The sequence below is a fragment of the Dendrobates tinctorius genome, unplaced genomic scaffold, assembly GCF_039654945.1.
Source record: "Dendrobates tinctorius isolate UK_male_01 unplaced genomic scaffold, ASM3965494v1 ptg000020l, whole genome shotgun sequence".
In the NCBI taxonomy this organism is placed as follows: domain Eukaryota; kingdom Metazoa; phylum Chordata; class Amphibia; order Anura; family Dendrobatidae; genus Dendrobates; species Dendrobates tinctorius.
The window spans coordinates 33,786,567-33,812,366 of record NW_027361688.1 but is presented as its reverse complement, the minus strand read 5'-3'; the positions used below and the strand labels follow the sequence as shown (position 1 = coordinate 33,812,366).

At 43.0% G+C, this 25,800-nt stretch overlaps 1 protein-coding gene across 2 annotated transcripts; it reads right to left on the bottom strand.

The window, feature by feature from the left end:
- Nucleotides 1-412: 412 nt before the first annotated feature.
- On the bottom strand, nucleotides 413-25,800 carry CD74 (CD74 molecule). 2 transcript variants are annotated; one of them, XM_073567971.1, is made up of 10 exons: nucleotides 25,565-25,800; nucleotides 18,320-18,501; nucleotides 17,873-17,955; nucleotides 17,481-17,543; nucleotides 16,906-17,001; nucleotides 15,757-15,850; nucleotides 14,512-14,637; nucleotides 10,124-10,318; nucleotides 9,386-9,460; nucleotides 413-5,588 (listed from the first exon to the last, which is right to left on the bottom strand). In XM_073567971.1, exons 1-9 carry the CDS (start codon nucleotides 25,642-25,644, stop codon nucleotides 9,396-9,398), a joined length of 984 nt encoding a protein of 327 aa, XP_073424072.1. In that variant the 5' UTR covers nucleotides 25,645-25,800; the 3' UTR covers nucleotides 413-5,588; nucleotides 9,386-9,395. The 2 variants fall into 2 exon arrangements, with proteins under 2 accessions (XP_073424072.1, XP_073424073.1); XM_073567972.1 differs by lacking the exon at nucleotides 14,512-14,637 and having other exon boundaries at nucleotides 25,565-25,797.

Below are 25,800 nucleotides of genomic sequence, written 5' to 3'. Positions count from 1 at the left end.
AAGCGAGAGAAGGAGGAGGATATGGCTGATAGACACTCTCAGATTCTCGACAGCAGTGGTGACGTTTGGGCCAGAGAGATAGATCTGAGTGTCATCAACATAAAGGTGGTACTGGAATCCGTGGGACTTTAAGTTGACCCAGGCCAAGTGTATAGACTGAGAAGAGTAGGGGTCCTAGAACAGAGCCTTGGGGGACTCCAACAGAGAGAAGGTGGGATGAGGAGGTGGTGTGGGAGTGGGAGACGCTGAACGTGTGGTTTGAGAGGTATGAGGAGATCCAGGATAGGGCGAGGTCTTTGATGCCAAAGGGGGAGAGGATCTGTAGTAGGAGGCAGTGGTCAACTGTGTCGAAGGCAGTCAATCTCTAAGACAAACTTTTGCCGCAAGGAGTCAGATGAATGGAGGGATCACGTTAGTGTAATTACGTCTTTATTTGATTTTGCGCATATCTTTATATAATTCTTAAAGATAAAAAAGTCAGTTTGACCCTCACAGCAAAGAAAACATTTCTAAATGTCTAACACACACTTAAAATCATTATGACAATTTATCTTCAATAAAATGAAATCCTAAGCGCATGATATAAAGCGGTCAGATTACTTTAAGAAACACTAAACTACGGTACATAGAATTAAAAGCCACCAATGTTTTTGCTACAAAAGGTAGTCTGCACGTTGGATACCTTGCTGAGCCTAAACTCTTTGGTTCCAATTCATGTAGCAGTTTTTTGTCAGAATTCTGGCATAAAATGGCTTAAAATGTTGTAAAAAAAAAAAAATTCTTTAAAAATCGGATGTGAAATTTTAACACACTAATTTTTCGTTCAGTCTGGTTTATATAATGAGGCACATACCATTGTCATAAACTTAAATTTAAATATCCCCCATAAATCCATATTTTACTTAAATGCGTGTCTAAAAAAGCATTTCTGCAAAAAGTTTTTCTAAAAAATGTTGAACCTTTTGGATTCTACAGCTTCTATGCATCACCGTACATAGTAGGGAGCAGAAAGAGTTAACAGTAAATCTGGCAGCGAGCTCTTCTGACTGCAGGTTTTGTAACCATTATCTCTCTTTTCCTACATCCACTTCTAAGCTTATTTATAACCAGGTTAAAGGGAAACGTTCAGCTGATTCATGCTGACCAAACCATGGGCGCCATGAATCTGAGCCAGGCTGTGTGAACCCAGTCAGGTACATTTTTCTCAGAAACAATTCGGGTTTCAAAGAAAATATAGTTTAATGGTCACAGGAATGTATGCGGCTACTCTGGCACCTCCCCTGGTAAGCTTCTCCACGCCGCTCAAAGTGATTGACAGGTCTCTTCCATGTGTGTACATCTGGAGATACCAGTCAATCACCTGGAGATGCACCGGAAAAGGTGACCGGCTGCGCAGGACTAGGCTCATTTCTGGCTATTGGCACTGGATCTTCTAACTATTATCTTGAAAAGGCAGAAGAGTAACAAATTCCCTCTAAACTGTGATGCGGTCAGAGATAAACCAGGTGAAGTGTTACACACTCATCAGACAAGTTCACTGATCAATTCACTGTTTGCTGACTGCAGAATGAGTTGTGTGCAGTGAAACCATAGAGGCTGTAGGAGCTAAATAGTCTAGAAATTGTAATGAAACCTTATTGCCAAATCAGATGTAGTCGCTAAAGCAAAAAGTCCATATCCATGAGAGGGAATCTGTCAGCAGGCGTTTGCTATGTAATCTGAGAGCAGCATAATATGGGGTCCGAGACCCTGATTCCAGTGCTGTCTCACTGAACGGCTTGGTGCAGTTTCGATAAAATCCTTGTTTTTTCTGCTGTAGATTTCTCATTGTTCGGAATGCTGAGCTGTGTATAACCCCACCCACACCCCTGATTGGCAGGTTCTTGTGTACAGTGTCAGCAAGCTGCCAATCAGTGCTGGGGGCGGGGTAACACAGATTAGCTGGACTAGCTTTAATGTGAGACCTAGTCAGGCAGTAATCTGCTGATAAAACACTGATTGAATTGAAACTATAACACACAGCCTAGTAAGTGATACATCCCTAAAATCAGTGTCTCTATCCCTATATTATTTTGTCCTCAGATTAAATGGCAAAAATACGTTGACAGATTCCCTTTAAAGGCTCATTCAGACCAGAGTATCATATGTACGTGTGCCGTCTGGTCTGTGGGAAAAGCTGCCTCTCGCACACAGTCGGCACTCAGACCACTTTTATTCAATGGGGCTGTTCAGATGACAGTTTTATCACATGGAGTAAGTGTCCATGTGACACAAACTGCAGCAGGCGCTGCTAGTCTCTTCCTTATTTTGGACGAGTTTTGCCTATTATATGGGTGTGCAAAAAAAAATGGATCATCTGGATGGCATCTGATTTTTGGGGATACATTGCGGTTGTTAACGCCGGAGTTTGTATTCGATCATGTAGCATGTTATACAGCTGATACATAAATACGGATGCCGCACAGGTGAAAAATCTGGGCACATGGATGAATGTTTTCATGCGCATGAGACCGGCTACAGATGACCTGATGAAAAATCATCGAGTTTCATTGAAAAAACTTGGACGATTTTAAACTAATTTTCATCCGTGTGTCCATTTTTGACATCCATGTCTGACCCTGTCCTTGTTTCCTGAAAAATGCTGCCGCTTATGCGTCAGGGTTAGGTCTGAATTGGACTCGATAGTAAAATTGGGCTTAGCTTCTTTGGTTTCTCATTCCGTGACATTCCATGACTCCAGTGTATTGAGGATGGTAACGTCAGAGGCGCCTGCCTTATTAAGAAGTGCACGCCTCTTAATGAGTCAGACACGCCATAAAAGTGGCGTGCCCCTCGGACTGGTGAAAGATTTGAGGTATAAGATACGCCAGGTGTCGCCATGACCCTTCCTGCCCCACCACCGGCTATATCAGGAGAGCTTGCCAAAAGTCGCACATTTTTTTCCAAGACTTTGTGTTCCTCAAAAGTGTGGCAATTTTTCAGCGTTTTATGCCAGAACTGATGTAAACACTTTGATGAATTGGGGTCTGTATACTGAGTGTTTTCACCAGCATGAAGCTCCACTAAAAATCAGACTCACTTATGAGAGTTGTTGAAGGTTAGAAAAAGGACTTATGCACACTGTGTCTGCGCCCTACAGTTTACGTGAATGATAGGAAAGGTACTAACATCTAAACATCACATACTAAAGAAGGTTTTTGCCATGTAATTAGAGCAGCATAATGATGTAGGCGCTGAGACCCTAATTCCAGCTATGTATCACTTACTGGGCTGCATGCTCTCATTTAGATATAATCACAGTTTTCTCTGCTGCAGAGCTCAAAATTCTAAGCTGTGTATAACCCCGCCAACACCACTGATTGGCTGCTTTTTGTGTACATTGTATATTGAAAGAAAGTTGCCAATCAGCGGTGGGAGTGAGGTTGACTAGGATGCACAAGATACATAGTCCTGTAGTGATAATCTCCTGCTGATAAAACATTGATTTTAAAGAAACACAGCCTAGTAAGTGACACATCGCTGGAATCAAGATCACTGCTGCTCTCAGATTATATAGCAAAAGCTGCTGATGGACTCCCTTTAATAATGTTCTTGTCTTGAACCAGCAGAGGCCGATAGAGTTTTGGGCTGGTAATACGTCACTCCGCTGTACATGCGAGCACATCAAACTGCTTTCCCATACCACAAGCCACTGCAAAAAAAGTATACTGCCCCAATATGCCCTTTTTTTACAGTCGGAGTCAATGGAAGCAACATATGCCTGTGCTGTATACGTCCGTGGGCCTTGTTTTATAGTGCAGCTGATGTTCATTAAAATAAATAGGGCTGAAATGCAATAACTCATGGACTGATGTGCTACTTCTGAAAAAAAAAAAAGCCATTTTTACTAATACTGGCCAATATCACTGGACCAATGTGGGTTCCTTTTTTGAGGGGGTGGGTTATGACAATATATGAGTATGCTTTTCTATGTAAAATGAAATGATGAAAGAAAAGGTGGGCACCACACTTAGTATTACACAGTGAACAAACCGGGTGCGACTATGCGCCAAAAACACTGTAAACTGGGAGAGTAGAAACAGAAGCGCAGAAAACAGTGCACACACAAGTCAAATATGGGTATAAAAAAGGCTTTATTTGAGCAATTTTTTACATGACTTTTGGCTTTATTCATAAATTATTTCTCTGTGTATTGCATTCACCAGAGCAATGCAATGGTGCCCCAGCTTTGGGAGTTGTTTTTTGATCTTTATAACACAGCTGCATGGAGTGCGCTCAGGCCGGTTTCACATTTGCGCTTTATAGCGCTGCAACGGCCTGCGCACGGCCGCCGCTAAGCCCCGCCCCATCCGGTCATCGCCGCCTACTAGTGCACATGGGCGCTTGCGATCTGCGCACCCTATCTTTAGCATAGGGTGCGCAGATCGTGCGCTAGTAGGATTTTGCCATGCGCTGCGCACTTTTGAAGGTGCGCCCATGTGCGCCGAACGCAGCATGTTGCATTTTGGCGCGCACGGCGCACCTTCAAAAGTGTGCAGCGCACGGCAAAATCCTACTAGCGCACGGCCAGCGCACGATCTGCGCACCCTATGCTAAAGATAGGGTGCGCAGATCGCAAGCGCCCATGTGCGCTAGTAGGCGGCGATGACCGAATGGGGCGGGCAGGGAGCCGGCAGGGGGCGGGGCTTAGCGGCGGCCGTGCCCAGGCCGTCGCAGCGCTATAAAGCGCAAATGTGAAACCGGCCTAAGTCTATAATGTTTTTACATATGTGTCTAGCGCATGATCTCTGCTCATATTAGTACATTAGCAAGTTGGAATAATGTTGTGATACTATATTATCGAACATTAGCTATAACACCATAGCATCTATTTATATTTTGGACTGGAATATTAGTCATCCTCTAAATGCCGCCCTGGCAGTGATCTTTGTGTGTCACTTATTCACAACTGCACTTTTATCAGATATTGCCCTTTTGGTATACCTTGTCAGGCTGGAATTGTCCATGTTCTTTGTGATTTTATGGTGTTTTTTAAATCTATTTTCTGTCTGTCAGGCATTGGTGTTACATAAAGCCTTTTTTATACCCATATTTGACTTGTGTGTGCACTGTTTTCTGCGCTTCTGTTTCTACTCTCCCAATTTCTTCTATGTAAAACAGCTCCACTCTTGTCGACAGGCTGTGTGTGGTATTACATTTTAGCCACCTTTGAGTTAATGGAGCTGAGCTGCATTACTTCACACAGCCCAGGGGCAAGCAGTGCTGATGTTTGTGGAGTAACGTAGCCATGATTTACCATTCTTATACAAGCACTTTATGGATCTTGTGGTTCACGCTCGGGAGCTAAGGTTAGAATTCCGATCAAGGATGTGAAACATTAATGATTTCATAAACGCTCTATTCTTAGGGATTAAATGAAGTAGCGCACGCCCGACACAAAGCTTTTATTCCGCTTTCTCAAAATGGTAAGTAACAGCAGACTAAATTACGAAGCTTGTGCTTTTAAGCTGGAACCTGACAGCCTTTAGTACAGAAAGTGCAGCTCTGCAGAATCACCAATTATAGTCTCCAGAAAGAATATTTTTTACCTGTAGAATAAAATGAGAGAGAATTATACAAAGATTTAAGCAAGAACGATACAGTGATCGGTGTTTAGCATTAATGCTCTATTATATCACATGCACGTCATTGCGTTATTCCCCGTTTTGTGCGGAGCTGTGAAAGCCCTACTGTTCCACTGCACCAGAAATTTTTTTGCCTTTATGAATTTTATATGAATTGAGCCGAAAACTGATTTTGCTCCTTTAATAGTTCATTAAAAGCTTGTGAATAAATACACAAAGAAAAAAAAAAATAATGGGCCCGATTCTTGATCGTATCTGTGCCTTTTTTGTCTAGGTTTCACCATTTTTTCATTTATGCCTTATTCTTTTAATTTACGTCTTTTTTTAAAGCCTATATTATGTGTCCACTTTCTTTTGTTTTATTTTGCAAATGTCCCTTTTTTGGGCTGATTTCATGAATGTTTTAATTTTGCTTGCAACATTTTAGCGGAACACGTGACTTCTTGCGCTAGAAAGTAGCAAAAGAGGTTGAGGATGAAAACAAAGAGCGTCTTTGATTATGCACAAAATTCATGAACCAAATGCAACATTTTGACATTTTTGGAGCAAAAAAACTGCAGCGAGGACCACAAGAAAAAATAAAAAGTGATTTAAAAAAAATGCAAATCATGAATCAGGGCCCATATTGTGTTTTGTTCTGCAAAAATAATCTAAGGCTGGAGTCACATGTTGTGAACTCCCTTGCTCGCATTTCTGAGCCGAAGCTCCCTCTGGTGGTTACTGAGAGTTGTGGAGATGGCCAGGTTGGTGGAAGTTCCCCACCTGACAACGATAATTGGGAACCTGGGATTACTGGCTGGGAGCATATAACTGAGCTGGCTGCTCTTGAAGGTTGCTGGTGATTTTCCTCCTTGTGCATTTGAAGTTCTTTAGTCCCCTGCCTGATGTGCATGGTTCAGTTACGTGATTCTTTTGCTAATCCTTTGCATCTAATCTGGTTGTGCCTTTTTTTTGCTCTCTGTTTTGCTGCTAGGGTTCAGCGTGCTCCCTGCTGGGGGCAGCGCTGGGCCCTGCTTCATATGTTACAGCTTGTTCAGTCCCCTGTTATGTTAGTATCTTTTTGCTTTGCTTCCAGTTTATACCAGAGTGCTGATCTAGCGGGGGTGAGGTCGTGTGGCCTCAGGATTTTTGTATGTCAGAAGTGTTGGACTTTTTTAGTGTTTTGTGCGTGATTGCAGACAGTATCTTTTCTGTCCTGTCCTGCCTAGACAGTTTGGGCCCCATCATTTGCTCAGTCTATTTTCTGCCTGTGTTTGGGTTTCATCTTGTCTCACCGACAATATATGTTTGGGGGCTGTCTATTCCTTTGGGGATCTGCTCCGGAGCAGTTTAGATTTCATCTTTTTGTCTTTAGGCTTAGTCAGTCCTCCGGCTGTGACAAAGCGTCTAGGGCATTGTAGGAACGCTCCACGGCTACTGCTAGTTGTGTTGATAGGATCAGGGGTCTGCAATCCGCTTAGTTACCAACCTCTCTGGTCTTCTGGTGGCTTAGCCTGTTCCTGTCATCCTCCTTGGTGACCCATTCATAACAGTCACACTAGCAATTTTAAAATCGGTCCAATTTTGATGCAGGAGAGTCGGACGAGTGTAATGCAAGTGGTCATGCGTTTTTTATGTGAGTACAATCCGATTTTTCAAACCTAGCATCCGATTTACATCCGAATGCAGTGTGATTGCTGTCCGACTGCAATGCATTTTTAACATGCGCTTTTACATAGAGAAATTCTCTAAGTCATTTACACATCGTTTTCAAGGGAAATATTCTTCAAAACATAGATAGATAAAAGAAAATCCGGCAATTCAGCAGCCGGATAGCGTAAAGTCACTGCAGGAGCCAACAGAATAGAAGAGGTGGACTACATACAGTAAATACAAAGAGAATAGGTAGATATATAGATGTCTGTGACAAATATAATTAGTACAGTGTGTGTGCAGCTTACTGTACATCTATTTAATTTATTAAAAGATTATTTTTCGGAAAAAAATGGTGTGGGCTCCTGCGCAATTTTCGTTACCAGCAGGGGGAAAGCTGACTGCTGGGGGCCAATGTTTATAGCCTGGGAAGGGAGTAATACCCATTGAGCTTCCCAGGCTATTAATATCAGCTCACAACTGTATACTTAGCATTTACTGGCTATTAAAATGGGGGTCCCCCACAAAAAAATGATGTGGGGTCCCCCTATAATTAATAACTAGCAAAGGCTATGCAGACAGCTGTGGGCTGATATTAATAGCCTAGGAAGGGGCCATGGATACTGCCCCCCCCCCGGCTAAAAATATCAGCTCTCAACCGCCCCAGAAAAGGCGCATCTGTAAGATGCGCCAATTCTGGCACTTAGTCTCGCTGTTCCCGCTTGCCCTGTAGCGATGGCAAGTGGGGTAATAGGGGTTTCATGTGACCTTTGTATTGTCTGGTGACATCAAGCCCAGGGCTTAGTAATGGAGAGGCATCTATAAGACACTTATCCAATAAGTTTGATGTGCCACATGACCCTTTTCCCATTGGAAAAAATAAAGTTGGATCCAAAATGGCCGACTTCAAAATGGCTGCCATGGTCACCACCCATCTTGAAAAGTTTCCCCCCTCCCATATACTAATGTGCCACAAATAGGAAGTTGATGTCACCAACCATTCCCATTTTATTTAGGTGTATCCATATAAATGGCCCACACTGTATATGTATTCTATGTGTATATATCTATTCTATCCTGTCAGTGTGATTTTACTGTACCCGCATATGAATTGCCGGCTTTTCAAATGCAATCGGTGTGTAAAAATCCGAATTTAGACCGATTTTTTTTTTTTTTTTTTTTTTTTTTTTTTTAAATCAGATTGCATTCTCCAATTTCATCTCAAGTGGGACTGAGCCCTAAGGCCAGGGTCACTCTTGCGAGTGCAATGCGAGAATCTCGCGCAAGTCTCTCTCCTCAATAACCGGCACCGCCGCCGGCAATCAGGACCAGAGTGTGCGTCTTTCTGTGCAGCTGAACGCTCCGGTCTGGCGGCAGTGTCAGGTACTGATGCGAGAGACTCGCGAGAGTTTCTAGCTTTGCACTCGCAAGTGTGATCCCGGCCTAAGGCCTCATACTCGCTGGTGATAAAATCGGACGATTGCACTCTGACCAATGTTAGTGAATGGATGACATCTCACTTGTGATTTTTTTTCTCATCCAAAATTGGTCTGAGAAAAAAATCGCAGAATGCTGCGATTTGCAGCGATTTTCACCAATACAAGTCAATGGGTGCGATTAAAAAAACGGACCAAAAACGGACCATCCGTTTTCCATCCATTTTAAACGGATACATTACCATTCTGTGGCATAGAACACTGTAAATGGTCCTGTAAATGACTGAAGAAAAATAGTTGCTGGGGAAAAAAAGGATTGCAAGCGGAAGGAAAACGGATGGAAAGATTAAAAATCGCATAGAAATCGCATGACACTCGCATAACACTCCTCCCTTTTTTACAGTCCAGAAATCGGACCGGTTTTTTAATCGCCAATGGGTATGAGGCCTAAGACAGACTTCGGCCTCTGCCGCAGATTTCAGGTGGAAGCTGCCCAACTTCTTCAATAATTGACTCGTGACTTAATAAAGTGGTTTTGAAAACCAGGTTGCGAAAACTCCATATTTGACACTTGCACTATTAGTTTTGGCTTCCAAATACTGATGTAAAATACTGCAAGTGTGAACATGGCCTTACATTCAGTAAGTTAGAGGATAAGAACCAATGCCTCGCAGCTGCACATCTCGCACTTACCATTAATGAATTATTCATCATAAAGCATTGCTCCATCTTGCACCATTCCATCTTCCATCATTGGCTCGTTAATGACTGTGGGAGAAAAAAAAAAAAAGTGCGTTAGATGATTTATCGTGAGAGGGTTTGTCTATCCTCGGTCTCCTTCCCGATCAGCATATGTGAAGAGGGGCTGATGTATGACGCAATTGAGACCAGAGAGATGAATGTTATAGAAGCCTCCCATCATGCAAGATGATTGACTGGAGTAAACAGTGCTGGACAACCCCTTTAAAGGGAATCTGTCAGCAGGCTCTTGATGTGCAATCTGAGAGCAGCATGGAGGGGCTGAGACCCTGATTCCATTGATGTGTCACTTACTGGGCTGTGTTTTGCTATTGCAATAAAATCAGTGCTTTATCAGCAGGTGATTATCCTTACAGGACTAGGTGTCTCATGCCTCCTGGTCCAATCTCACTCCCACAACTGATTAGCAGATTTCTGTCAATATACAGTGTACACAGAAAGCGACCAATCTGGTGTGGGCGGGGTTATACAGGGCTCAGCATTCCGAGATCTTCAGCAGAGAAAACAGTGGTTGTATCAAAATGACAGCAAGCAGCCCAGCAAGGGGCACATCACTGGAATCAGAGTTTCAGCCCCTACATTACACAATAAAAATCTTTATACAATCGACACATTCTCATGACTGCTTTCACATGGATCGTGTGACTGCATTGATATATAGGCTGTGATTACCGTTGCAGTCAAGCCTGCCTCGAGTCCTGGTTTCTGGGATCTCCGTTCCATTTCTGTAGACACACCAGCAATATCCTGTGCTTCTCCAGCATTGCGTGCGTGAGAATTCCCCGTTGTCGTCGCACTGAGGTACAAAGGTACCAGGCATGGTATGTTGTTGGGCTCTCATTTGGCACTGGGTCATCAATGGGGCACCTGAGACATAAAGCAGTAAGTGTGAGTGGTCCGCTGACATTACTGATGGCTCCATCTTACTGAGACAACTTCAGTGCACAGGGGAGACATAAAACCAGAGAAGACGAAGTAGCTGAAAACCAGGAAAATATGGCGGATTTGGTGTTTTATTTTAAATTGTTTTATAGTTTCCTATTTTAATGTATATTTAATGTCACTTATAGGATATGGACACCCATTGGGGCAATTTTTTGCTTTAACTCACGTTGTTATTTGGGGTTAAAAATCATTTAAGGTGAGAAATATAGTTGTTTATTATTTTTGTTGTTTGTTTTTTTTTTTTACAAGGGACAAGGGCTTCAGTGGATTATAGGTGTAAGGCCGGGATCACACATGCGATAAACATGGCCAAGCCTCGCATGTTAATAGCCGGCATTCGGATCGGAGCGTGCGGCCGCATAGCAATACATGCAACCGCACGCTCCGCTCCCGAGTGCCGGCGGAAGTGCTGGGTATTAACGTGCGAGACTCGGTCGTGTTTCTCTCATGTGTGAACCCGGCCTAAAGGTGAGTATAACTGTTTTTTTTTCTATTTTAAATAAATGTCTAAAACATGGCATTGAGTTTTGTTTCAAATAAAGGATTTTATTCTTGTGTCCATTTTTACAATATGACTATGGGGTTAGTAATGGGGTTGTCTTATGTCACCTAACAATACAAAGATGATATCAACCATAACCCTATCACACCTTTTCCCAGGCTATTAATATCAACCAACAGCTGTCTGTTTAGCCTTTACTGGTTTGAATTTATAGAGTGACCCTAAGTCATTTTTTGGGAGGTGCCAAATAAATTAACCAGTAAAGGCTAAATAAACAGCTGTGATCTGTTTATTAATATCAGCCCCATCATGGGCTTTCCCTCTGCTGGTTATGAAAATTACGGGACAGCCCACAATATTTTTTTTTTATTTAATTCTTTAATTTACATAGAATGTACACAGTAGGCGCTGAATACAACTCCCATCATTGTCGACTGGTCGCGCTAATCTCAGGCAGACCAGGCAACAATGACAAGAGCTGCCTTTAGCAGACAGCGCCTGGGAACAGCAAACTACTGCTTTTCGAAGGCGCCAGTACGTGTCACACGAATGTGACACATGGACAGCAAATGGATACACAGATGTCACATACGTGCATTCGGATGGCACACGGACCACGGATCTCGCAAATACTGGTTTTCCTGTACAGGAATCACCAGAACGTGTGAAGGAGGCCTTGGATTGAGCTCACTGATGGATTGCAAATTAACTTATTCTATGACCAAAAAATGTGTCTGTAGTAGTCAAATGGTGCCAAATCTTTAATGAAGCCTAGTTGCAAAAATTATTTTTTAGCTCATGGATTTAAGTAAAAAAAAATTGTCCCACATTTAGTGATGACTGATTTCTCCTGGAATTGTAGATTTTAGGATCGCTAAAGCAGGATTATGCAGAACGGCGCTTGTCTGACAAATTATTACATAACAGAGATTCCTTGTTTTATTCCTAATAATTAAAGGAGTGTCCCAAACGCTATATATGGGGCTTAACTCTAGTCTGACCACTGACTGGCTGCAGCGGTGAAAAGTTGGAAGCGAAAGAAAGGAAACTGGGGATAGGGACTGTGGTCTGGAGGAACAGCGAGAGTTTAGAGGGGGTTAGTGACTTTATTTTAAATTTTAGACCCACCATTGTGACACATTTTCTTAAAGAGAATCTGTCATAAGCAGTAGCATAGCTACACTACTTTTAACTGTATCGCTGTGCGCAATGTGCCTATACAGTTAAACTCTGCAACAGAGCAGGAAGACACAATCTCCCTGCACTGCCAGCAGTGCATAGCAACTTCAGCTACTGCTACAGTTGAAAAACAATGATGAAGGAGGGAGCGTCAGTTGACTATGGAGGACGTTATACTGTATGGACTATGGGGAGTGCATTATACTATACAGAGGACTATGTATTGCATTATACAGTATGGACTATGGGGCATGCATTATACTATACAAATGACTATGTAGTGCATTATACTGTATGGACTTTGGGATGCATTATACTGTATGGATTATGGGGCGCATTATACTATACAGAGGACTATGGGGCACATTATACTGTATGGACTATGGGGTGCATTATACTATACAGAGGGTTTTGGGGTGTATTATACTGTATGGACTATGGGGTGTATTATACTATACAGAGGACTATGGGTTGCATTATACTGTATGGAGTATGGGGAGTGCATTATACTATACAGAGGACTATGTAGTGCATTATACTGTATGGACTATGGGATGCATTATACAATACAGAGGACTATGGGGCGCATTATACTGTATAGAGTACGGGGACTGCATTATACTATACAGAGGACTATGTAGTGCATTATACTGTATGGACTATGGGATGCATTATACTATACAGAGGACTTTGGGGTGCATTATACTGTATGGACTATGGGGTGCATTATACTATACAGAAAACTATGGGATGCATTGCACTATACAAAGGACTATGGGGTGCATTATACTGTATGCACTATGGGATGCATTAAACTATACAGAGGACTAAGGGGTGCATTACACTATACAAAGGATTATGGGGTGCATTATGCTGTATGAACTATGGGATGCATCATGCTATATAAAGGACTATGGCATGCATTATACTGCTCGGACTATGGGGTGCTTTATACTATATAGATGACTATGGAGTGCATTATGCTGTATGAACTATGGGATGCATTATACTGTTTGAACTAGTCCTCTGTATAGTATGATACCCCCCGTATCATACTATACAGAGGAATATGGTTTGCATTATACTCTATGGAGGATGGGATTGCATTATACTATACAGAGAACTATGGAGGGCATTATACTGTATGGACTATGGGATGCATTATACTATACAGAGGACCATGGGATGCATTATACTATATGGATTATGGGGTGAATTATGCTGTATGCAGGAATATGGGGGTGCATTATGTTGTATGGACTATGGGTGTATTAGCCTACACAGAGGACTGACACACATGGCAGCAGTGGCTCAGCATTGGGGTATTAGCAGGATAAGGAGTTTGTGCAGGTTGGGGATAGATGGGGAGAGTGCTGGAGATGTGATAAGTGAAATGTGTCTTGTTGTAATCTCTGTAATGTCGGTCTGGACCTGGTGGAAAAGACGGGAAAAGTGAACAATTCCATCAGAAAGAACGTCAGCTGTAAGTCACTATCTGTAACTGTACTGTAATCTCTTATGTTCTGCAGCACTGGTATCTATGGTCACTGTATGGCGGTAATATCAGTGTTGGTCTTTATATAGAGATTATTTTCAGTAACAGCACGGTTCTCCTACATCCACTATTAGGAAGTGCCACCATATTTGTAATAAGGGTTACCTGGTTAGGGGCCCACTCAGAAGTTTTGCTTCCCCTGAACCAAACACCTAGCTACACCTCTGGTCAGAAGGTTTTTGCTATGTAGTCTGAGAGTGCCGTATTGTAGGGGCAGAAACCCTGATTCCAGTGGTGTGTCTCTTACTAGGCAGTGTTTTTTGTTATTTTATTAAAATTAGTTTTTTATTAGCAAGTTTATCACTACAGTACTAGGTGTATCATGGCTTCTGGTCCACCACTGGTTGGCAGCTTTCTGTCATTCAGTGCACACAGCTGCCATTCAGTAGTGTGTGCGGGCTTATACCCAGCTCAGCATTCCCGAGCTCTGCTAGATCTGCAGAAAACTAACACTATCACAATCACAACTGCTGCACCCAGTAAACTAAGTGACGCATTGCTGGAATCAGGGTCTCTGCCTCTACATCATGCTGCTCTCAGATTCCCTTTAAAACAGAAGTCTGCGTAGATTATTATTTATTCTAGATTAACATTACATACTAGACTTAACATATACAAGACATGCACAGATACAAGATACAGGAGGAGGACGGGGTCTGGCCTAGACGAGCTTACAATAAAAGTCTATGGTATACTTCCAAAAACATCTGGCATCTCATGAACTATGTGGTGGGGAATAATGAGATTTGGAGCCTGACATGAGAGGGGACTGGTGTGAGCAGCTATACCGGATTTTTTAGCTAACATAGGCCATAACATCAAGTCCTGTGTTTGCTATGAAGGCTTCCACAATAGACATAGGAGGGAACATATATTCACCGCTCGGGGTTTCGTCGATAAAACGGGGCACTGATTCGGTTGAGTAACTGGTAGAGGCATAAACCAGGTTTCCACTTGTTCCAAACTCAGCAGGCAGAAGGTCCCTTTCCTGCGGTACATTGGCTCCTGAAGAAGAAATTGTGAATACTATGAAATGCAGTGGACAGAAGCGGTGTGTAGCCCTTGTGTTACATCGCACTGGTGACCAGTATGGGTGGGGGGGGGGGGGAGTTGACAATTTTGGGGTTTCTTCGTAGAGGACTCCTGGTTTATGCATCTACCATGAATATGGTCAACATCTAAAGTAAAGTTACAAAAAAATGACCACCCACAAAGGTGGAAAAGTATTCTGACCTACGTTACACACTGCACATGGTCACCAGGTCCAGCCGCCACGCCGGTTCGCAGGGCCCTGGTCCGTCAGTCACTGACTACCAACATGGCTGCCTAACCAGGGTCCTCTCCATCTTTTGCTTAACATCTAACTACTGCCATGTTACCGTTCTGTACCTCCATATGTCATACATTTCATGGCATGATGATTGTCTCTCTCACATTCATGTGGAACCCAGGGAAAAAATTGTGGAGTCTACAGTTCCATCCGACCCCATGGTAGTGAGATAATCACTATAATATATAATATATCTCCATAATACTGTGCTATATAGTAGCATCACAGCGCAGCATTGGGAGTGGCTACATAGCTACAGAACCATACACACATACAGCTCTGCCATGTGCACCCCATTACACTCTTACATACAGTATATACAGTAATATATCTATTATACTGTGCTGTATAGTGGCATCACAGCGCAGCATTGGGAGTGGCTACATAGCTACAGAACCATACACACATACAGCTCTGCCATATGTGCCCCATTACACTCTTACATACAGTATATACAGTAATATATCTATTATACTGTGTTGTATAGTGGCATCACAGGGCGGCTCCGAGAGTGGTTACACAGCTACAGAACCATACCAACATACAGCTCTGCCATATGTGCCCCATTACACTCTTACATACAGTATATACAGTAATATATCTATTATACTGTGTTGTATAGTGGCATCACAGGGCGGCTCCGAGAGTGGTTACACAGCTACAGAACCATACCAACATACAGCTCTGCCATATGTGCCCCATTACAGTACCTGTTTTACCGGTTTACATCACAGAACCCCATTACAGCAGCTATTTTTCACTTTCTGCAGATATTGCAGTTGTAGATTTGGTACCTTCTCTAGCAGTGGAATTCGGAGTGTTCTCTGGTCCTTTGGAGTTCTGCACTAAGTAAAACAGATACCACTGCTGCATCCAAGAGTCAAAGAGCTTAAAGATGAAGAAACAAAAGATATTATTCCTGGGTCCACAAGTCTTAGGCTTCTCTTAAATTAATCACACATGGGAGGAAAACACAACATTATGGTTTAATGCAGTGAACTGGTCTATTGGTAATTTTACGGAAATATTATGGACATAGAAGTACCTTCTCTCGGCATGTTATGGAACACAAATAGCATAAGGTATTTAACAAAGACAAGTTTGTCCATTTCCAACTTGTTAAAGAGAATCTGTCACTGATAATAAATCTGTATATTTTTTTACATGATGTACATACCCCTGTTCTCCTGAATCCGGCAATGTTTTTCTTTTGTTCCTGCGCCTCTGCGCTCCTGTGATATGGCCTCTTCTTTCCTGTATGTATATGTAGTGATGTTAGCCAAGTGGGTGTGGTCCTCAACTGTTCTTCATGGGATAGTGCTTGCGGATCACACCTCCTTGGCTAAGAACACTAGGTTTATATTCAAAGAAGAAGGGGTCATATCTCAGGAATGGATAGGTGCAGAAACAAAGGAAAAACAGCGCCGGATTCGGGGTAACAGCGACATTTCCATCAAATAAAAAAGAAAAACATAATTATGAGAAGTGACAGGTCCTTTTTAAGAAGATCATTTGATAGTGTTTTCCAGTTGGGATATCCAGCAATAGCTGTAATCTGTGAGGGAAACCTGGAAATATCTGTCATTTCCTGCAGCGCCACCACAGGTGAAAAAAAGTATTACACAAGGTTCATTGAAATTGACAGGTTCTCTGTGTAATGTAGGAAAGGACAGGGTCCTCACAGAGTAAGGGACCCTCTATATCAGGGTTCCCCAACTCCGGTCCTCAAGGCCCACCAACAGGTCAGGTTTTCAGGATTCCCCTTGTATTGTACAGGTGATGCAATTATCACCTGGGTAATACTAAGGAAATCCTGAAAACCTCCTGTTGGTGGGCCTTGAGGACTGGAGTTGGGGAACCCTGCTCTATATGACCACTGCAGTCGTGGACGCAGACCAAAGAGGGCCCTTCGATCTAACAGAATGTGGCCAATTTGCACTTACCATCCATTCCTCGTAGCTCAAAGACCGCCGCAACTTCCTGAGGTTGTCCAGGATGGTGCCATTGAACGTTGGATATTTTCTCAAAGGATTCGAGAACTACGGTCAACGGAGAGACACGCAAGACATAGGGTGAGAGAAGGAACGCTAGTAGCTCCCTTTCGGTCTTCCAACATATCAGTTGTGCCAATCAAAGATCAGCTAAACTTATACAATTCCTTAAAGGGACTTTCCAGCAAAAGTTTCTGCGGTCACTTTAGTGGTATCGAGAGAAGCGGAGGAGAATCTAGTGTGACCGCCCACACAGCTGACGGACACAGAGGGCAATCCTGACAGTGTGAGCATTGCACCTCGTGGCGATTTGGCATACATTTCTGTCGAGCTTGGAAAACCCCTTTAAGTTAGGATCGTCGGTCAGTTCTTAGCATGCATTTGTTAAAAAGATGGCCAACGTTATCCTGAAGAGATTAGCCAGTAATCTGAGACTTCCAGACAGGAAATCATTCTGGGCCATATGATCGTCATCCTCTAGGGGCGCTGTAATGGCATCTGATAAGTCACATGTAGCCGCCACTTACCAAGAGCATGTATTCTGCAGCATCCTCGATGCTGTTGCTGGCCATTGCCTTTTTTTCCAGTTTCTGTGAATTTAAAGCAAAATTATTAAAAAAAACTTGTCCCAAATGTAACAAAGGCCCCCACTTTTTATTATTTGGGTGTCTTTATGTGGTGGATCCTCTTAAACACCACGATAAAGGTGAGCGAAACCTCCCGTTTCAAGCACGGAAGCTCTTTAATAGCCGTCTCAGATCTCTTATGGGTCTGCATCACTAGTGCCCTCCTTGTACAGTCGCTCACTTTTTGGAGGAATCTGTTCTAGGAGCAAGACGTGTTATTTTACTCGTACCTAGATGACCAAAAGATGTTTGGAAAATACAGGTTTTACTTTGGTGGAAATGCTTATAATTACCTGTTGGGATCCATCATCATCTTTAAAAGCCAAAGGAATGTTGAAAGTTGCCATTCTCAGTTTTGGTCGATTTTCGGAAGGAGCTGTTAATGAATATAAGAAGAGGCCGAAAAGAAAAAGCAAGTTTTATTTTTTTTTTAATTATCACATAATTATTTTGCAGCGCTCCAAATTCCCTGCCTACATGACTCACTAGGGAGGATTATAAACCTGCAAACTGTTATTGCATAAAGGTAACTAATACAATTCTGTCTCCCTGCTGCCACCACTAGAGGGCGCTTACGGCATACTGGAAGTAAATCTGTAGGCAGTAAGCTGCTCATCTCCCTCTAGTGGTACCTGGAGGGAGACACAGTTTTATTATTAATTATGAACATATCTAAAATGAAATAATAATAAAATAATTAGGAAAATGTCCAACTATTCCAATTAAGTAAAACTACTGACGTGAGCCGGGAAGTTTTTTAATCATTTCGTTCAGCTTTATCTGCCTTGTTGCCTCGTCCAGCTCACTGATCTTGCTCTGCTGTTGACTGATGAAGTAGATGGACACTGCTTGGCCGGCGATGAGAAGAGCCACAAAGATGGAGAGGAACGGTACAACTTTTCCTCTGTTACATGTCATACCACTGAAAATAAAAAAATAAAAATAAAGGAATCTTTAAATACCCGGTCACGAGGAGAGGAATGAAAGCGACACTATACTGTATGTAATAGATTGATATAAAACTAGGTCTAGTACACTTAAGTGAGGTCAACCGATGGTCTTCTTCATAAATGTTCATACATAAATGCTCTATTTTCCCTGTCCACCCATCTGGAAATGTTCAGTGGGGGAGGAGGGGGATGCAGCTTCAGTGTCTCCACCTCTGTCAAACAGTAAGAGAGGAGGAGGAGCATTCGGGGGTAATCTGATTGGTCAGGTCACACCATTAAAGGAGTTGACTGATGAAAACAAGTTATCACCTATATCAACACAGGACAGGTTTTGACTTTTTGATCGATGGGGGTCTAACCGCTGCAACCGATCGCCAGAACAGGGAATATTTATCCTGTTACAATGGAGCAGAAGTACACATGTTCGATCCTTTCCCTATTGGGGTGTTGAGCGCTGCGCTCAGAGTTTTCCAGCAGTACCATAGAGAATGAATAGAGGCGCAGCCGGGCATCCAATTGGCATGGGTCCAAGTGGTGGGACACCCACTGATCCAAAAGTTATCACCTACCCAGTGGATAGATAATATTTCAGATTGCACTATATCTAAAACACTTTAGTATTTACCCTAATGAAACCCCCTAATTGATGCTTTTTTTTTTTTTGCAAAGATAGGTAATTTTGAGATTGAAAATTTACAATTCCAGACAATACCACCAGGTGTCACTGTCTAGGGATCTTCATCCTGAGCGGTGTGCAGTAACTAAGATTCAGGTGATCAGTGTGTCCCTCTTCTGGGCCCTCCAGGTATTACATGTAATCTATTAGGAAAACTCACAGTTTGTTCTCAATGTCTCTACAGCGCTATCACAGGGGAAATTTAAGAATTACACAATATCCATTCAAATCAATGCAATGTCTATACAACACAGGTCTGCAGACTTGTGAATACTCGCATCGCACAGTGTGTGTGATGTCAGGACTCTCCGCTGACGATGAGACGCATGCCGACTCAAGAGGCCGGATATAGTCAGAACGTGGCCAAAACTATGTAAATCACATACGTGCAGTCACATGACCACCCGCTCCAGGCACTGGAGAATCTTGACATCATGCACACTGCGCGCTGTGAGAAATCACAAGTCTGCCGTCACATAGCTCCTCTACCCGGCAACTGCTGATGTCACTCCTACCAACCAATAAGGTGGAATATTTTATTGATTTACTTTTTCCACTTTTTTCTAGAACCTTGTGGATTACACATGGACTTGTCCAGATCATTTTGGAATAGACTTTTTTTTAAAGCCAAGATTAACAAAAATGGTAATTATTACACAGTTTTTCATATTATCTTTTACAGTATTCATCGTATGGGATGAAAACTAATACAGTTTACTAGCAAGGGTCACTACGAACACGGTGATACCAAATGTGGCTTTTTGGGGGGATTGAAGGGAGCTTTTGTTTTTTTTCACAGAAAAAAAACACATTTTTTATTATTAAATCTGTGAATTTATTTTTATTTTTACACTTTTTTTATAATACTTAAAAACATTTTTTTTTTCTTTTTACTATACTTACTAGTCCCATAAGGGGTCTGGGATCTGTGAAAACGTGATCGCATTAATAATACACTTTATTACTTATGTACTACAGTGTTTTATCTCCACTGTCAGTGTTTGACAATCTGACAATTAGTCAATCAGGGCCATCCTGGATGTACAGTTTTGGGAAGGGCTTAAAGGGGTTGTCCTGAGAAAACAAGTCATCATCTATTAGCCTGATAGTTGGTCTGGAGAAAATAAGTCATCATCTATCAGCCTGATAGTTGGTCTGGAGAAAATAAGTCATCATCTATCAGTCTGATAGCTGGTAAATCACTGATCGGTCACAGTCTGGCCACTGGGACCCACACTAATTGGTAGAACGGGGACTTTTTATCCCCGGTGGGGCACTATAATCTCTGTTATGAAATGTCACGGTAGATCAAGCATAATATAAAATAAAATAAAAAAAAAATGTTAATCTTTGAGAAGCGACAAAATCTCGTTCATCCCTGTGTCCCCGAAATCTCTACAATAAAGAACGAACAGCAAGACGCCTCTGCCTGGCAACTGGTGACATCACGCAATCCTAGGTGTATAATTGGTTGATTAATTAGTTATTATTTCCACATGCCCTTTATGCTAATAAGATCCTGTGCTGATGTAACGCGTCGTTAGCCTCAGTTACGGGAGATCAGATATCTATTGTTATAATATCTAAGGCCTCGTTCAGACACCACTGATTTCTTCAGATACGCAAGACAAAAAAACAATATGAGTGGTTTAAATCAGCTTTTCATTAGTGTATGGTCAGCGGCAATTTCTCTCATCAGTTTGTGTATAGACGTGTGTGTTTCTATATGAATATATATACTGTATATATATATATCCCCATCTTTCTACCTCTCTCTTTCTCCCTCTCTCCCTCCATCTCTGTCTCCCCTTCTCTCTCCTCTCTTCTTCCCTCTCTCTGTCTTTGTTTTCCCCTCTCCCTCTCTCCCCTTCCCTCTCTTTCTTGCCCTCTCTTCTCTCCTTCCCTCTTTCTACCTCTCTCCCTCCCACTCTCTCCTGTCTCGTTCCCCCTCTCTCCTCTCCTTCCCTCTCTCTCTTCCTCTGTCTTTCCCTCTCTCTCTCATTCTCTCCTTCTGTTTCTCTCCCTCTCTCTCCCCCTCTCTCTCTCCTGCTCTCCTTCCTTCTCTGTTTCCCTCTCTCTACCTTCCTCTCTTTCTCCTTCCCTCTCTCACTCTCCCTTCTCTTTCCGTCCTTCCTCTCTTTCTCACTCACCCTTCCTCTCTCTCCTCCTTTTCCTCCCTTACTGTCTCTCCCCCTCTCTCTCAATCCCCCTCTCTCCTCTCTCTCTGTTTCTCTACCTTCCTCTCTCCTTCTATCTCTCTCCCCCTTCTCCTTCCCTCTCTCACTCTCCCTTCTCTCTCCGTCCTTCCTCCCTCTCTCTCTCTCACCCTTCCTCTCTCTCCTCCTTTTCCTCCCTCCTTCTTTCTCTCTCCCCCTCTCTCTCTGTGTGAATATCTATATACATACGGGGTATATCATTTCTCTCTCTCTCCCTCCGTGTCGGTGTGTATATCTCTATGTGGAATGTGTTTCTTGCCTCCACAGACAATGTACAGTACAATGTTTGCTGCTGTCACTGTGTGTGACCCCGGCCGGCCGTACTCTATATAGGATTTCCCATCTGGCACATTGTGTCTTGTGGGGGTGAATCCTGAGGACTTCGTATTCTGCATTGGGGCTGACGACCTTGTATGGGACACAGTGTGGGACTGGGGCAGAGGAGAATGTGGCGGCTCCAGCAGAGGCCGTCATAGGAGATCGCAGGCCCCTGTCCTCCTCTGTATCATGTTCTACACTATATCTGCGTCGCTGCTTTTGACGCTTGTGAAATAACAAACCCTGAAATTAGATGTTTGTTCTTGAAATATTATCTTATGTAGAGACGGCTCATTTACTTTTGTGATATTAGAATCTGTTACTGAGGGGATTATATAGGGGCTTACATGAAAACTCTAGGGCCTTGGCCGCGGCTGCCATCACAGAACATCATTGGCTTCCTGAGACTGCGTTGTGAAGACCCAATGGGATGGCAGAGGGAGCCCTCCACTGTCTGACCACTTAGATATATAGGCTGCCTTTCAGCGCAGCATCTAAGGGGTTATTCTGCTGTGATCAGAGCTGGCTCCAATCGCAGCACTTACAGGCCGGTCTCTGCTATGTAAAATAGCGGAAACCCTCCAGGTAGGGAGCAGGTTCATCATGTGAATCCGCTCCATACAGCTCATCCCCAATTCTGCCATACATATATAGCGTATGAACGTCAGGCAAGGGGTGAGACCGCAGTCGCGTACTCTGCGTCCATTCACGGTGCACTACTGGGGTCATGTATAATAATATTTGCATCCCTGGGGGGGCTACTGGCCCCACAAGCCACATCTGGACTGACCATATACACCAATGGGATAGATCCCTGTTTTATGTATTGTGCTGTTTCACCTTCTAAACTGATCCTAATTGATGTAGATGGTGCTGTGTTGCAGTACCAGGCACAGCCCATAGGCCAGAGTGGCGCTGTTTATGAAAAAAAGAACACAAGCTATCATACCATCAATGGACTACTCTCAGAGACGGTTCTAATCGGGTCAGGAGAGGGTTAACGTAATTCTGTTAATTGTCCTAATATACACACTACAACTCTGCCCTCAAGGTCAGCAAAGCCCATTAATATTAGATGGGGGAGTCTTGGCGGAGACTCTTACTGATCAGTTATATATAGGCCAAAATCGGTGGATTCGGAAGACTTTAATGTATGTGAGGGGTCTGAAGGATAGTCCTTCGTTATTAAGAACTGGAAGACCCCGTTAATAATTATAAAATGAATATTAGTGATGTTGTATTAAATGTATTTTTCAAGATTAATAAATGACTGATGAGCAAAAGTGAAAAATTTAAAGCAAATCACTTGGAAAATAAAAGAGAAAGACTCCGGAAACCAAGACAATCATAAGCTTCTTCACTGGTTCATATACAATTGGCGAAACCTAAGTAGCCGCACAGGGGTCCAAGAGGTTCCAGAGATTAAGGGGCCACTTCCACCTCAAGAGCAGGCGGAGTTGTACTTTATTATGTACTGCAACGGGCCCATATACGGTCCGAGCACAGGGGCCCCATCTGTCACTGTCCACTCCTGGGCTTCTCATGCTGGCGATAGTCCCTAGCTTTGCTTTGCTCCAGTGATCCCGAATATCATCATGTCGCCCATATCCTTAGAGTATATGGACCCAGGCAAAAAAAAAAAAAAAAACCTCCTGTATCTCAGGTTCCCAAACACTCTGATTATGACACTGCAGAAAGTCAGACCGGGGAATTTTCACAGTTTGTCAAAGTCACGGTATAGGGGGGGGGGAGAAATATTTTACGTTTTTTAAAGTTGGCAACTTTTATTTAAGAAATAAATGGTTTTAGAACCCCGATGGATCAAGCAGCTTAGATACAGGGGTACAAGAGTGATATGTCCAAGAAAAGTATAGAAAAAAATCATCCGAAGGCTATGTTCACACGTTCCATTTTTTTTTTTTTTGGAAAATTAAAAGCCGTGTTTTACAGTTCCAGCAAAAGCTGTGAGATTTGAGAACTCTCATACACACACATTGCACCTTTTTCCTTACTGAATTGGAAAGCTGCAGAGTTTTTGAATACTGCAGCGTGTCACATTCAGCGTTTTTGCAGCCATTTGTCAACCATAGACAGCCATGAGTGCGGTAAGTGCACAAACGCAGGCATCAGGTTTTGCTGCATTGTTAGTGAAAAAAAAGCAGGTACAGCATTTATTTTTGTGATTTTCCCAAGTTTAAATCATAATGTCTTGGGCTCCTGAAAATGTCACTTAGGGTCCCGTTACACGAAACGACGCACCAGTGATCCCGACAACGATACGACCTGGTCAGGATCGCTGGTGTGTCGCTACATGATCGCTGGTGAGATCTGCCTGTTTGACAGCTCACCAGGGATCATGTAGCGACGCACCAGGACAAGCGAGGACGCTGGTATCCAAGGTAAACAACGGGTAACTAAGCGCCGTGCGCGCTTAGTTACCCGCTGTGTACCTTGGATACCAGCGTTCTCGCGCTGGGAGCTGGTATCCAAGGTACACAGCGGGTAACTAAGCGCGCACGGCGCTTCATTACCCGCTGTTTACCTTGGATACCAGCTCCCAGCGTCTGCTTACAGCGCTGGGATCTCACTGATCGTTGGTCTCCCGCTGCCACACGATGCGTGCTGGCCAGCGGGAGTCCAACAATCAAACAGGACATTCCTGCACGATCAGCGATACCCGGCAGGGGGGCCGGTCGCTGATGCGTGCCACACACAGCGAGATCTCTGTTGTGTCACAAAATCGGTGACTCATCAGCGATCTCGCTAGCGATCTTGCTTAGTGTGAAGTAACCATTAGGATTACTACACTTTAATTAAATTAGCAATATGTGCAAAGTAAACATTGGCCGACCAAGGTGTAAGATTGAACAATACCTGAGCAACTCCAGGGCTGACCAAAGTGTAAAACATAAACTGTGTCCTACAAACTCAATGCTCTGCCAACGTCTTAGGTAAACTATTCCCGACCAATTCACCTCTCCCCACTGTTATGTTTGTAATTGTGCATTTTTTCATGAACTCGTGAACTTTTTTGTTGAGAACAGTCACTATTTTTTCTGACATAAAAATCTTTTTCCACCCAATAATTTGATCAAATTGCCCTTTGTTTTTCCAAAATAGTTTTGTGGTTTCACATATGTCTTGCATTGATGATCTAACACCTTGCATTGCTCATGCTTCTGTGGTGGAAGCAAAGCTGAACTATGGGATCCTGAAAAACCCAGCAAAAAATACAGCTTGAAAAAGGCTCACAACCCTGAGCTGGAACGTTGCCACTATCTATCTATCTCCCATATTTGGAACCTTCAAAAAAGAACCTTAAACTTATGCATTCAAAAATGCTTAGGTCCTGCAATTACCCAGCTGCAACCTCCCACCCACCTGCCCCCCGACCTACTGTCTCCATCACCAATACCCTGTAGACTGTGAGGGTCCTGTACACTATGTACCCATCTGTTTATAATTATGGTGGCTCAGTGGTTAGCATTGCTGTTTTGCAGCACTGGAGTCCTGGGTTCAAATCCCACCAAGGACAACATCTGCAAGGAGTTTGTAAGTTCTCCCTGTGTTTGCGTGGGTTTCCTCCGGGTTCTCCTGTTTCCTCCCACACTCCAAAGACATACTGATAGGGAATCTAGATTGTGAGCCCCAATGGGGACAGTGATAATAAAGTATGGAAAGCGCTGTGGAATATGATGGCGCTATATAAGTATAATAAATAATATATGTATGTTACCCCCTTTTTCATATGTACAGCACCCTGATATAAGGGTGCTTTAAAAAAGGAATAATAATAATGTATCTCTCTACCCCTTATATTCATACCGTGGCTCCCTGTCGCCCATCGTGATCACATCCTCGGCCGGCATCTCATTCTGCACCAGGTTCTGGGCTTCCTCGGCCATCTTCTGGTTCTGGTCTGCTCCTCTCCGGACCCGTGTTTTGGACACACTGTTGTAATAGCCGCACTGGCTAATATCTAAAAGTGGCTAAAATCTCCTGCAAGAACCAATGAAGCTTCGTTAGGAAGTGAAAGTGACTGAAAAATACTTTATAGCAAC